Below are 12,317 nucleotides of genomic sequence, written 5' to 3' on the forward strand. Positions count from 1 at the left end.
TAATAGATTATGTTTGTGAAGTGGTGTGTTTGCTGGGCGCTGTGAAAGCCACAAATTGACTTCGCTTCAATGGTATGCCCCAATCCCAATGAATTTAGCGCACATGTTCTGCAGTATGGGCCAGGCCACTATGGTTGTCGGTGAGTAAATGGTTTGGCTTGGGCTCATGGACAAACATATAAACACTTATAACTCCTAAGTGATTCAGCCCATCCTAATGCAACTTATATTTTTCCACAGCTTTGTTAGAGTTTAACACAGTGTGATAATTAACCCTCTGAACTTCAACAGCATTTTTAAGTTACAATTCAAGAACTTGTATAAACGCTACATGATAAACATGCAAAACTCAGTGCTGCTTTCATTCCAAAAATGTTTATTACATATATGCAATACATTAAGATTAATACATTTTTTGTCTCAAAATGTTAATATTATAGTTGTACACAGTCCTAAAAAAGTCATGTCAGTATTCTAATACATATACTGGATATGTACAAGACCTTGTTTAACTGTTGGCAGGATTCAAGAGTAACTGTCTCAGACCAAAGTGTTTTCTCCTTAATGTCACCTCCAGATGGCTCTACATGTCGGACCAAAATGACTTCAGGTTGATCTTTCCTACTTTCATCTTTACACTATATGAATTGGTGAAATGCCAAACGCCTGTGTGTAGGAACCCTCATGTCAAGAGGAGAGTGGTAGGTAGTGCAGTTCAATGTTGGCCCAGTAGAGACCACTAACTCCACAGAAATTAATCAGTTGAGAACAAGGGCATAAAAATCACTTCATCATCTTTGGAGGCATACACACTCTCATGCTTGGAGCATCAAATGCAAACCGCAAGTGGTTAGGTTTCCACAACATCTTTTCATTTAAGGTGTCTGGAAGTAAGCAGTAAACACAAATAAATTGCTACATCGAGAACTCCTCTGTCAGATTTTGAATACATCTCATATCTCTCACGGGAATATTTGTGCAAGCAGAGGAGTTCCTGTAATCAGCCTGAATCTTAACACTTGAGCGGTACATCTGGAAGGGGCTTTGGATTTCCGTTGGGCTCCTTCTTGCCGGGGTGGGAGCTGTTGGTTTTCGGGCTCTTGTGCGGCAGAGGTCTTCTTTGGCGTCTCCTCCTAGGGTGACGAGAGCGCGCAGAGTTGGGTTGTGCTGGATCCAGCAGAGGATCCAAATGTAGTTTTCCACTCTGTGCGTCTGAAGACTCATCAATGAACGCCAGGTTCTCCCCAAAGTAGTCCAGAGGCTGAGAAAACAGGGGATCTGGCAAAGCGTTCTCCTTCATGGCCTCAACACTTTTTGCCTCAGGCACGTGGTCCGTCTGAGTGGCCGGAGATCCCGTTTCTGAGCCGGACTCAGATTCATTCGAGGAGGAAGAGGAGGAGGAGCAGGAAGATCCAGACTCTGTTTGACTCTCATGCTGCTGCTCTTTCCCCTCCGGGTCGCCGGTGGCTGACACACTGTGCCCATGGTTGCGAGGACCGTGGCGACGCTTTCGCCGACGGCGCTTGAAGGGGTCGTCGATTTTTCCTGGAATGCGGAAATCGACCGACATGTTCTGGATGTTCTGGGTCCAGTCGGTGGCGTGGGCTCGCAGTTCCTCCATCTAAGAGGAGACGGTGAAAGAAGACATGATGAAAAGGGAGGAAACAAGGCATGATAAACAGAGAGAAGAGAAGAGAAGAGAAGAGAAGAGAAGAGAAGAGAAGAGAAGAGATGAGAAGAGAAGAGAAGAAAAAAGATGTGAAGAGAGGAGAGGAGGAGAGGAGACGAGACGAGACGAGAGTAGAGGAAAGGAGAGGAGGAGATGAGAGGAGAAGAGAGAAGAGAAGAGATGTGAAGAGAGGAGAGGGAGAAGAGAAGAGAAGAGAAAGAAGAGGAGAGGTAATAGAGAGGAGAAGAGAAGAAAAAAGAAGATAAGAGATGTGAAGAGAGGAGAGGAGAGGGAAGAGAGAAGAGAGCAAAGAGAGAAGAGAAGAGAAGAGGAGAAGGAGAGCGATGAGAGGAGAAAAGAGGAGAGGAGAGGAGAGCGATGAGAGAAGAGAAGAGGAGAGGAGAGGAGAGGAGAGGAGAGGAGAGGAGAGGAGAGGAGAGGAGAGGAGAGGAGAGGAGTGGTACCTCAGCTCTGGTCTTCTTGGACAGAACCCGCAGCCAGTTACCAATCATGGTCAGGATAGATGCAAAGTAGGCGAGACCCAGCAGGATCCAGAACCACACCAAAGGCTTGTACCAGTGGTCACTCCCTGCATGTCCAGAATCACCTTAGGAAAGACACATGGGCATAAGTGTAGGCAGTACATGCAAACATGCAACTGGAGTAAAAAAATGATATGTCAGGAGATATATCAGATGAGATAACCAATAATTCATCTCTTACTAGAAAATGATCATGAATAATTCAAGAGGTAAATGAAAATTGTCTGTGCTAAGTGAACTTAATGCATTACACCTGACAGATAAATTTATGGATGACTGGTGAAGTCGCTAGATTCCTACCAGCATATCCAAATTATCTATAGACACAGAGAAATTCCACATAATTACTGAAGGTAAATGCATGTGAAATGTAACCATAAATTGGACTGCAGTAGAAACCATGTTTTCTCTGTTACCGCTGCCTTGAACAAACAAGTAAATGTCGAGAATAAAATTTTAATGATTCGTATAGTAGAATGCCACATGCCTGCAGTGATGACGTCTACAAGCTATGTTTAGAAACTTGTGGGTGACTGATTTACTGTACATACCTGCAACATAGTCTCCGAACCCCACTGTTGTCAGGGTGATGACTACAAAGTAGGCCGACTCCAGGAGAGTCCAGCCCTCCACCTCTTGGAAAATCAGAATAGGCACTGCAACGAACAGCAGGCATCCCAGCAGGATGGAGAGGACGGCTGAAATGACACGCACGATGGTGGGACTGACCCGCCACTTCTGTAGAGGAGGAGGAAACAACATAGTGGTGAAAGACGGGTCAAATGGGCAGACAATGAAGGGGTAAAATGCAAGTAAACGACACATTAAGCCTCCATTGAGGGTCTCACCAGGAAGAGAGTCTCTATTTTGGCAATGGCTTTCCTCAGCCCGGTACCCAGATGGTCCCCAACTCCAGCAAGCAGGATACCAAACATGGGGATCCCCACCAGAGCGTAGAAGATGCAGAACAGCTGCCCACCTTCTGTCTTGGGGGAGATGTTTCCAAAACCTGCATACAGCAGGTTAGAGATGGAGAGGCAGTTGCTTTGAAAACACAAAATGTACAAGTCAGAAATCAGGCAGTTTCCAGTATGAATATTAGGCTTGGGCCGATATTTGATAATATCGAATATCACAATATGTTTTTGTGAATATCGTGATATTTTCAGCTGTATTGAATATCGCAAATATTTATTGAACGTATTATTATTTTGGTAACGCTTTATTTTACAGCCCGCTAATTACGGTGTAACTAGTTTGTAATTATGGGGTACTAATAAAATAACAATGCTGTAGTTACAGGGTAACAAAACAAGAAGCCTGGGAATTAAGGGGTAACAATTTTGTAATTATGAGAGATTTATAAGGTAGTTATGGTGTAACTATTTTTGTGATTACTGCATTCTTAAAAAATAATTACAGGGCACAATAATGTAATTAGGGGGGACAAAACAAATGTTATTGGTGCTTGTTCCCTGGTGTTATAATTTTATTTATTTTTTTACATTAAACAAGGAAGATGACAGGAGTTCAGAAGTGGACTGCAGGTGAGAGGGTGTTCAAGCAGGACTTTGGCTCATCTGCTTCTGTTTGGCAGGTCTGTTGGAGCAGCGTCTCTGCTGTTGCAACCATGTTGTCAGCAGATTTCTTGTTCTATATGTGGGATAGCCAAGAAAAGAAGCCACGCTTCTTCTTCTTTGGTTTTGTCAACAGGCTGTCTTTGGCACTGGAACTCTGAGGTCCTGTAGGTTTGACCGGTTGGACAGGTGAAAGTGTCTTTTCCAGTGTCAGACAGGACAGATCCTTGGTGTCCTTTACAGTTTCAACCACAAGGCTTGGTGGAGCTTTGACCTCAACCTGGATGGCTGCTGTCTGGGACTCCTGATGCAGGTTGGTTGATCCTTCCTTAAGCAGGTGGATCAGGGTGTTTTCAGCAGGAGAGACGGGGAGAATCTCCTCTGAGGTGGAGATATTGTCAGGTCCAGCAGAGAGGACAGTGACTTTTGTTCCCTCACAACATTCAGGTTGATGCAGGACGGTGACAGAGCTTTCAGCAGCGGCCTCAATATGTGCACAAGAGTTGATCGTTTCCCTCTTGATGATAAAAGGACATTGTTCGTCCTCCTTCTCCAAGTCCTAGAGGAACAGCATCAGTTTAGAATCAGCTCTGACGATTGGCTCCCATTCATCAAGATGATCTTGAGTAGGGGCATGGTGTGCAGCGCAGGCAGCCATAAATGTAGAACTCACTGATGAGGAAGCATTCATGTGCTTTTCACCAAGTTCCTCCTCCTCCAGGAGGACTGAGAGGAACTGCATCAGGTGAGAATCAGTGCTGCTGACAACAGGTTCCCATTTGTCAAGCTGGTCCAGAGTCGGCCCATGCTGTGGGGAGCAGTCAGCTACAAATCTAGAGAGATGTGATGAAGCGTAGAGGAGCTCTTCATCAAATCCCTCCTTCTCCAAGTCAAAGTGGGATTTGAGCAGTGGCTCCCACTCATCCAGGCAGCCCAGAGTGGATCTACAGGGTGAGCAGCAGTCAGCCACAAATCCAGATGTGTCACCTGGGGGGGCATAGAGGTATCTCTTTCCAACTGCCTCCAGGTGGTAGTCATCGTCAAAACCAAAGGGGGAGCGCTGAAGCAGCCTCAATCTCTCAATGATTTTGAAGTCATTAGTCATTTGAGCCTCATGGGATGGAGCCTCAACAAGGCGGAGCAGGTTGGACTGAGCCTCAACATGCTGAGCTGGGTGGATGGATGCTCCAGCACTATCTAACACTGTGTCCTCGGTCATGAGAGGAGACTCTTTCTCTGTGGGAGGAAGGTCTCCTTTTGTCCTTATCCAAGAGAAGTTTGCATGCTGATGAAGCTGCACTGGCTATTGGTTCCCATATATTGAGGCTCTCAAATCCACAAGCAGGTTTGGAGCCGAGACCAACAGCAGACTGAGGTGAAAGATCACAGTCGAGCTCAGCAGGACCTCCAGAGAAACTAGAGGCTTCAGCATAAAGGTATTGCTCCTTATTCAGGACTTTCGCAAACATGCAGTTGATGTTTTCATGGCGATCGTCTTTAAGGGCATTGAGTTGAGCGACCATTTGCATGGATGCTGAAAGAAATGCAATGGCAACATCTTAATAATCAAATAACCATAAGGCCACCTGATGTAGCTTCATTCAAGGTCAACATGCTTCATCATAGCTTCATCTTATGCCTTTCATCATAGTTTTGTTTCAACAACAAATCTAACTGTCAATTTACAATGTAAATCAAACTAAGGAAGAACTGGACACAAATGTAAATCCTTCAACACAAACATTTTTTTTTTGTTTGTGCATGAACTTTTAAGCACCGATAAAATTAGTTTATGTTATTGTACCCTGTAATTATTTTTTAAGTATGGCGTAATTACGAAAACAGTTACACCATAACTACCTTATAAATGTCTCAGAATTACAAAATTGTTACCCCTTAATTCCTGGACTTCTTGTTTTGTTACCCTGTAACTACAGCATTGTTATTTTATTAGTACCCCATAATTACAAACTAGTTACACTGTAGTTAGCAGGCTGTAAAATAAAGCGTTGCCATTATTTTTAATAGCCTAAAAATTTGATGCAATTTAGAAGAAATAAATTAAAATACCCCAAAAAAACAAAAACAATAATACAACAAAGAATAATATCGTTTATCGCGATATTTTGGACAGCATCGCAATATTAAATTCGCCCAAGCCTAATGAATATAGGTGAATTGTCATTAGGGGTTCAGTGATCTTAATGAGACAATTGTACTGGACACCTACCGATGGTCGTGATGATTGTCCCTGAGAAAAAAAAGGCACTGGCCAGATCCCACTGGCTGGAGAAGGTGGAAGAGTTGGTGCTCGGATCCGCACCGGCACCGACGGCATCCACCACCTCCTGGGATCGGAGGTTAGAAAAGAGAAGAAGTCAGTGGAGAAGAACATGATGAGGACAGGAGACCAGATGCTGTCAGACAATATGGACATGAGGAATCTGTGCTGTAGGAAATGAATCAACTGAACTAGCCTACTTTCCCCTACTCATGAACAACACCATGCAGTGACAAAAAAGGGACTGGTGGGGTTTCCTATACTTCTCCATCCCAGTCTTGAGCACACAGACGACTGCCAGCAAAAATAATCGAATTCTCGAATCTAATTATCTATTTTGCGTCTGTCGGTACTTGAAGATATCTGTTAACTCCGTAGAGTTGAATATGAAGTTGTGATTGAACACGTTTTTCACTCATGCAGACTTCATTGCTTCTAACAAATGAGAGGTTTGTGATTACAGAGACAAGGCTGGATCTGTTTGATTCTGTCTGTTAGATTGGAGCCACTTTGTCCGATCTATGTCCCAACTAATCTGATTATTGTAGTAGCATTTATTGTGAAATTGATTTCTAATGCTCTCCTAATTCCTTTTGTGACTTATCCTCATTTGTGACTTATCCTCATTTGAATTACTGACCGTCCTAATTAGCACTAGCACTGCTGACAGTTTGCCAATTTTCCACGTATAACAAAGACTAAGACAATCATATACAGTATATTGTAATACTGGGTATGGACTTCGGGTTATGGGCCTGCTCTCTACATATTAACCTGCATTTCATTGGAGAGAGGTGTACACTGTAGTGAGTTTGGGAATTTGTAGAGGGAAAAGTTGGAGGTTTTGCAGCCAGAAATGTGTGTAATATGCAAATGAGAAATACTTTTGTTGCTCGACAAGCTAAAGTTAAATTAACATAAATGAATTCGGGGTCGAAGGATAAGTCACAGAGGTTAGCCAGCCTGTTTATTGTTTTCCATGAGCACTCGATGTCTTCTGCTCACCACAGCGGGGAAGCTGCCTGAGCTGTTTGGAGCCAGCAAGACAATATTGTCTCATCCAGATACATCACAGTGCAATTAAAATATCAAATAGTACAGGAAATAAGATAGTAGAGGGAAATACTGTAGTCACAGTAGGGAGTAGTACACTTCAACTTCATACGTAAATGTGTAATTAGAGACATAACAATATATGCATACAGGCAAACGAACCGCTCATATTAAAACAAACAGGTTATGATGATGTTTAGCCTGAAATAGTTGAAAGACGAATAAAATCCTGGTTAAAAGTGACCACATGTGACCAGTTATCTATAGCGTTTCATTTTGGAAATTTGTTTTTGGAGTGCATTAGTTAAGAAGACAAACATTAGTGAGATGTTCTTCAGTACGATGCTGAGTCAGAATAAAGTCAGAATAAAAACAAACCATGTGCATAAAATCATCTCTGTCTGAGCCATCCAGGGCATTTATCATAACAAGTTCAACCATCTTCATGATGGTGTGTGAAGTTTTAAGTGAAAATTTAAAGGGCAGTACACATGCAATTTTTTTTTTTTTACAAAACTGACAATGAAGAAGAAGAAGAAAAATGACCCTGGTGTTTCTAATTTTACACATACTTAGTTGAAATACATTTTTCAATGTCATCTTTTTCAATCCCAATTTTCTCAGAGCAGTTTTTTATGATCAGTTTTATGCGTATGATCAGAAAGTTACCCACTGTGCAATATTCTCTGACAGACGACAGCAAGAGCGCTGGTGATGTGTGGCCGGCGAGTTTGATCATCATGGCTACAAATGTCACCTTCAACAGCAGATTGCAGTGCGAAATCTACACATAGGAGCTGCACTTGTTTGCCCCCCAAAAACACCAAATGTCAAGTGTGACACAGCCATCCATCACATGATTAACTACATTAATGGCAGGTAGAAGCTGATTAATTATTACCAGTCTGCATAGCTGACACGTTTGATCCAGCCCTCTCATCTGTTGACCAATGTGGGGTGCAGTGGTGTGTGACACCCAACATATTTCTACTCAGCATGGATTATTCCATTCGAATGAACAGCTTGTACTAGGTTCATTTAATTCCACTGAAGCTATGTCCAAACAGTTGTAGACATTGGTATGTTGAAATCTGAGCTATAATGCCAGCTTGTTAAACAGACTGTAGGCAGTAACACTATAAAACATCTGAAGAATAGCTTCATAACAGCCACATGGCACATTCATGAATAGATGATTCAGTTCCTATGTCACCGTTCATTAGATGTACATGTAATACTTGACTCGTTTGTTGCATAGCAGTGGATCAGTATGTCAATTTATGACTGAAAGCTCTGCTAGTTGTTATGAAGCTGCTGCTCAGGTGTTATGAATGTGTCATAAGTCGGGGTTCATTTAAAGTCTTACCTTTTAGTCAACCTGCTCAGCCAAACGGCACCAGCCAAACTAACTTAATGATTGCTATGAATCAATTTGTAGGGAATGTTTTCATGAGAGAGGATATTCTCCCATGTCACAGATAGATGCCCAAAGATGCTCATTCAAGAATTATTCAAACATCTGTCACTTATTATGCTTCAAATATTACTCTGGGATACGCCCAGATGTAATCATCCATGCTTGTTGCTTGTATCATACACATTTTATGAACCTTCATGTGTTTTTATTGTGAATTCAATCTTTAAATCCAGTCTGTAAACTGGCCTGCACACCTAAAGGGATACACCACAGACGTCTTTTCGTCTTACAAAATATATTTATGTGTTTGACCATTGGCCACAATATTTAATATATGTTGTCTTGCTCTACCTTTAACTTGCATGCAAATGTCAGCTATTGCATCTACAGATACTTTACAGGTTAAAAAAGTAATTTACAATCGTCATTCTAGAGCAGTGACAAACATCAGGGGATTGCAGTTCTACCGCTCCGAAGCGGTAGAACAGGCGGCCTGCAGAATTGGTCGGTTCACTAACTGAGGCCCCAGTGTGTTGTTTTTGTGTGGACAGTAATGATAAGAATATGTAAAAAGCTTCACAGAAAGGACACAAATAGAGCTGTGGTCTGTATGATAGCATTTGCTGGCCTAACCTCCACAGAAAAAAAAAAAGCCAATATAAAGTTTCACCTCACTGCAATAAGAAAGAAGATATTCCACAAAATTATCACCACCCGCTGAATTTGCAAAAGTCATAAAGGAACACCAGATATGCCACCTGGAATTTACTTTTTACAGATTATTTTTTATGGCATTTCAGCTTTATTAGATAATGTTCAGAGAGCATAGAGACAGGAAGATGGGAGGGAGAGCAGGATTAATGTGACAAAGGCCGGGCTGCAATCCTCCAATGTTTGTCATTGTTCTAGTATGACAATTTTAAATTACTTTTTTTAGCCTGTAAAGTGATCTATAGATGCAATAGTTGATATTTGCATGTGGGTTAAAGGTAGAGCAGGACAAAAGTATACTAAATACTGTGGGCATATGGCCAAACACATGAATATATTTAGTCTTTAGATTGTTAAAGGTAAGACGAAAATATGTCTATTGTATATCTTTTGGTGTGCAGACCTGTTTACAAGATTAACAAATTGAATTCACATTGTTACATGGCAGGCTAATCCACCGTGATGTCCCACTTCCTGGAAAAAGGAGAACAGAGGGAGAGAAACCCCTTAGCTGTCCAATTAGAATCATTACATTTCGGATACTTATCTATCTGTCAAATGCTGTCAGTTAATCCAAAATAAAAGCAAAGTGATATCTGTGTGTTGTCTGTCTGTGTGTAGCTGTGCTGTACCTCTATAAGGGCCTGCAGGTTGTCCGGGCCGACGCAGGTGAAGTTCAGCAGGAAGTCCCGGCGCGTGTCCTGCAGCTGCATGTGCTGGCCCTCCTCCTGCGGAGCCTCCAGGGTGCGGAACACCACAGCACCCAGCACCAGGTAGAGCAGCACCCCGGTCAGGATGCCTAGTAGGGTGGAGCAGCGCATGGCCGCACCTCCGCCCAGTCCGAAAGCAGACTGCTGCTGTTTGTCTCTTCCGCTGCCGGTGCTGGAGCGCTCTGGATCCCAGCCGCTGCTGCAGACCGATACATCAGCAACCACACGGACACGAGGGTTTCATACTGACCACATCGCCCCACAGCAGCCCCACTACTACATGTCATGTCTGCAGCCGGCCTATTAGCTGCAAGCAAGGCATTAAATGGACTGCAGGCTTACCACAGTGCTGACACACAGTGAATACAGCATCCCCAATAAAGCCTGTCTTCTTAACTTTCTGGCATTTCAGACAGATGTGACTTCCTTATCCAAAACATCAATGGTCAACATCCTGAATACAGCCATGGTTACCTGTTTTTCTCCTTTTGTTGTACACGCCTTCGTCTCTTCCAGTCCCTCCTCTCACTGGGCCTGAGGATGGAGTCCCTGGATCCGTACCCACTGGGGAGGCCGTCCACCTCACACTCTGAAGTGGGGGACACTGGATAGCACCGGAGTTATATATATATAGATAATACAGTAAATTTTATATGCATTAACTTTGTGTACAATCCAGCAAGATGATCGCTGGATTGCATGATCAAGCAAGCGTGACGCTGCTCGAGCAGTCTGTAAACATAAGGAAGGGTTCTTTATCACGCTACCAGGCCACCAAAAACAAAAACAAAAACAAAAAGAACATGGGATTGCTCAGAAACACTGAGCTCTTGGTTGTGAGAACAATATCAGTGATGACAGGCAGCGATGGACAACAGGGAGAAGCTGTCAGCGGTGCTCATGTTGTGGAACCAAAGCCATCTGTTATGTATTTCTTTTTCTTTACTATTTCCATGCCCCACGGCCACATGTGTGTACATCTAAGATATGTAGCAGTACTCATCTTCTCTTATCAAGTTTGCTAGTAATAAATCCCAAGCTTCACACAGAACGATGTGTTGGCATGTTTTTTGATCATATTCAGCATTTATGCATGAGGTCTTTGCAGAGAGATAGCAGCTTTGTGTTCCCACCCACTCCCAGGTACATCGTGCAATCCATTTTGCATCAAGGACTCACTGGATTCCTTGCCGTGGATTAGGGCCATGTCATGTTGTAGTGGGACATTAAAGTATATTTTGTTTAGGTGATGCAGGTCAGCAGTTAGGGAGGGAACATGATAGTTGCCTACAAATAGATATCAACTTCACACAGACCTTTGTGGATCATTTGTGGGAGTAAACATTAAAGACGCAGCAACTTTGGAGCAGGAGCAGCATCCAGCAATGAAACCTGTTTTGGTCTGTTGAGATTATATGCTGGTCATAGCAGGCTCTCACTGAAGCAGTATTTTAACATTCAAATTTAAACATTAAACTGGAGCAAAAGCTACATAGTCTGATGCATTTAAGCAACAGAGCTGAGAGGCTGATAAATGTCTCAGTGAGTGAAAACACTCCCTTTTCCAGGAAATATTGGAACAATTCAAGAAGGAAGGATTTTATCATTTGGACCAGGAGCTCGGCCATTTGCAGTTTGCACTCTGCATCATTGCACTGAAAGCCAGAATAAAACAAACCCCCCTCTCCTAAAGTAGAACTTCTGTCCTTGCAGTCCTTCAGTCAGCAGATCTGCTGGCCTTGATTCAAAATTAGACCAATAAACTGTCACACAGTGACAGCAAAATATACACTACCTAGCCAAACAGCTTTGGAGCTTCTTGGAATAAACAAACCAACAGTCCACTTACTAAATTAAACATATTGACATTTGACATTAGCGGTATATGTAAAACTCACACTTATATTCCCATAGTTTCATTGGCACAAATTTTTTTTCAAAATTTCATACCTGAGTCATACATACTGTATGTTTCATGCATATATAAAACGGGATGAAAGAAAATTGTGCAAATGAAACAAGTGTGATTGTCACAATGTAAGTCACTATATATTTCATGAATGTAGTAGCGCAGTAAGCCATATTTTGATTTCACACCAAACACATTATTGTAGCTTATTCTGGCCCAACTAGAGAGTAAAAAGAATATCTGGACATGCAAACTGCATCTGTAAACATGCATCAAACATGGATGGCTAGATGCATTTAAAGAAAATAGCAAATACACAGCATATCTCTACTGTGTACCTACCTCACACAGCAACACAGCATGCCAGACAGATTATGCACCAGCAGACTAAGGATACTGTAACACGGCTCACATTAACTGCCAACAGTATTGCTGCAACCAAGCCATA

At 42.5% G+C, this 12,317-nt stretch overlaps 1 protein-coding gene across 1 annotated transcript; it reads right to left on the reverse strand.

Moving 5' to 3' along the window:
- Nucleotides 1–430: 430 nt before the first annotated feature.
- kcnk4b (potassium channel, subfamily K, member 4b) lies at nucleotides 431–10,071 on the reverse strand. Its single transcript, XM_071915240.2, has 6 exons — nucleotides 9,883–10,071; nucleotides 6,019–6,136; nucleotides 3,060–3,220; nucleotides 2,763–2,949; nucleotides 2,134–2,276; nucleotides 431–1,621 (listed from the first exon to the last, which is right to left on the reverse strand). The coding sequence occupies exons 1-6, from the start codon at nucleotides 10,069–10,071 to the stop codon at nucleotides 1,013–1,015; spliced, it is 1,407 nt and encodes a 468-aa protein (XP_071771341.1). The 3' UTR covers nucleotides 431–1,012.
- Between the last annotated feature and the right edge of the window lie 2,246 nt (nucleotides 10,072–12,317).

The sequence above is a fragment of the Centroberyx gerrardi genome, chromosome 11, assembly GCF_048128805.1.
Source record: "Centroberyx gerrardi isolate f3 chromosome 11, fCenGer3.hap1.cur.20231027, whole genome shotgun sequence".
NCBI classification, from domain to species: Eukaryota; Metazoa; Chordata; class Actinopteri; order Beryciformes; family Berycidae; genus Centroberyx; species Centroberyx gerrardi.

Excerpts from the sequence above, each read along its gene's own strand:
- kcnk4b (XM_071915240.2), bottom strand. The coding sequence starts at position 10,071 with ATGCGCTGCTCCACCCTACTAGGCATCCTGACCGGGGTGCTGCTCTAC. Across the intron at positions 3,221-6,018 it reads GACAATCATCACGACCATCG|GTTTTGGAAACATCTCCCCC; the intron begins GTAGGTGTCCAG and ends TGCTGTATGCAG. Across the intron at positions 1,622-2,133 it reads CCAAGAAGACCAGAGCTGAG|ATGGAGGAACTGCGAGCCCA; the intron begins GTACCACTCCTC and ends GTCTCCTCTTAG.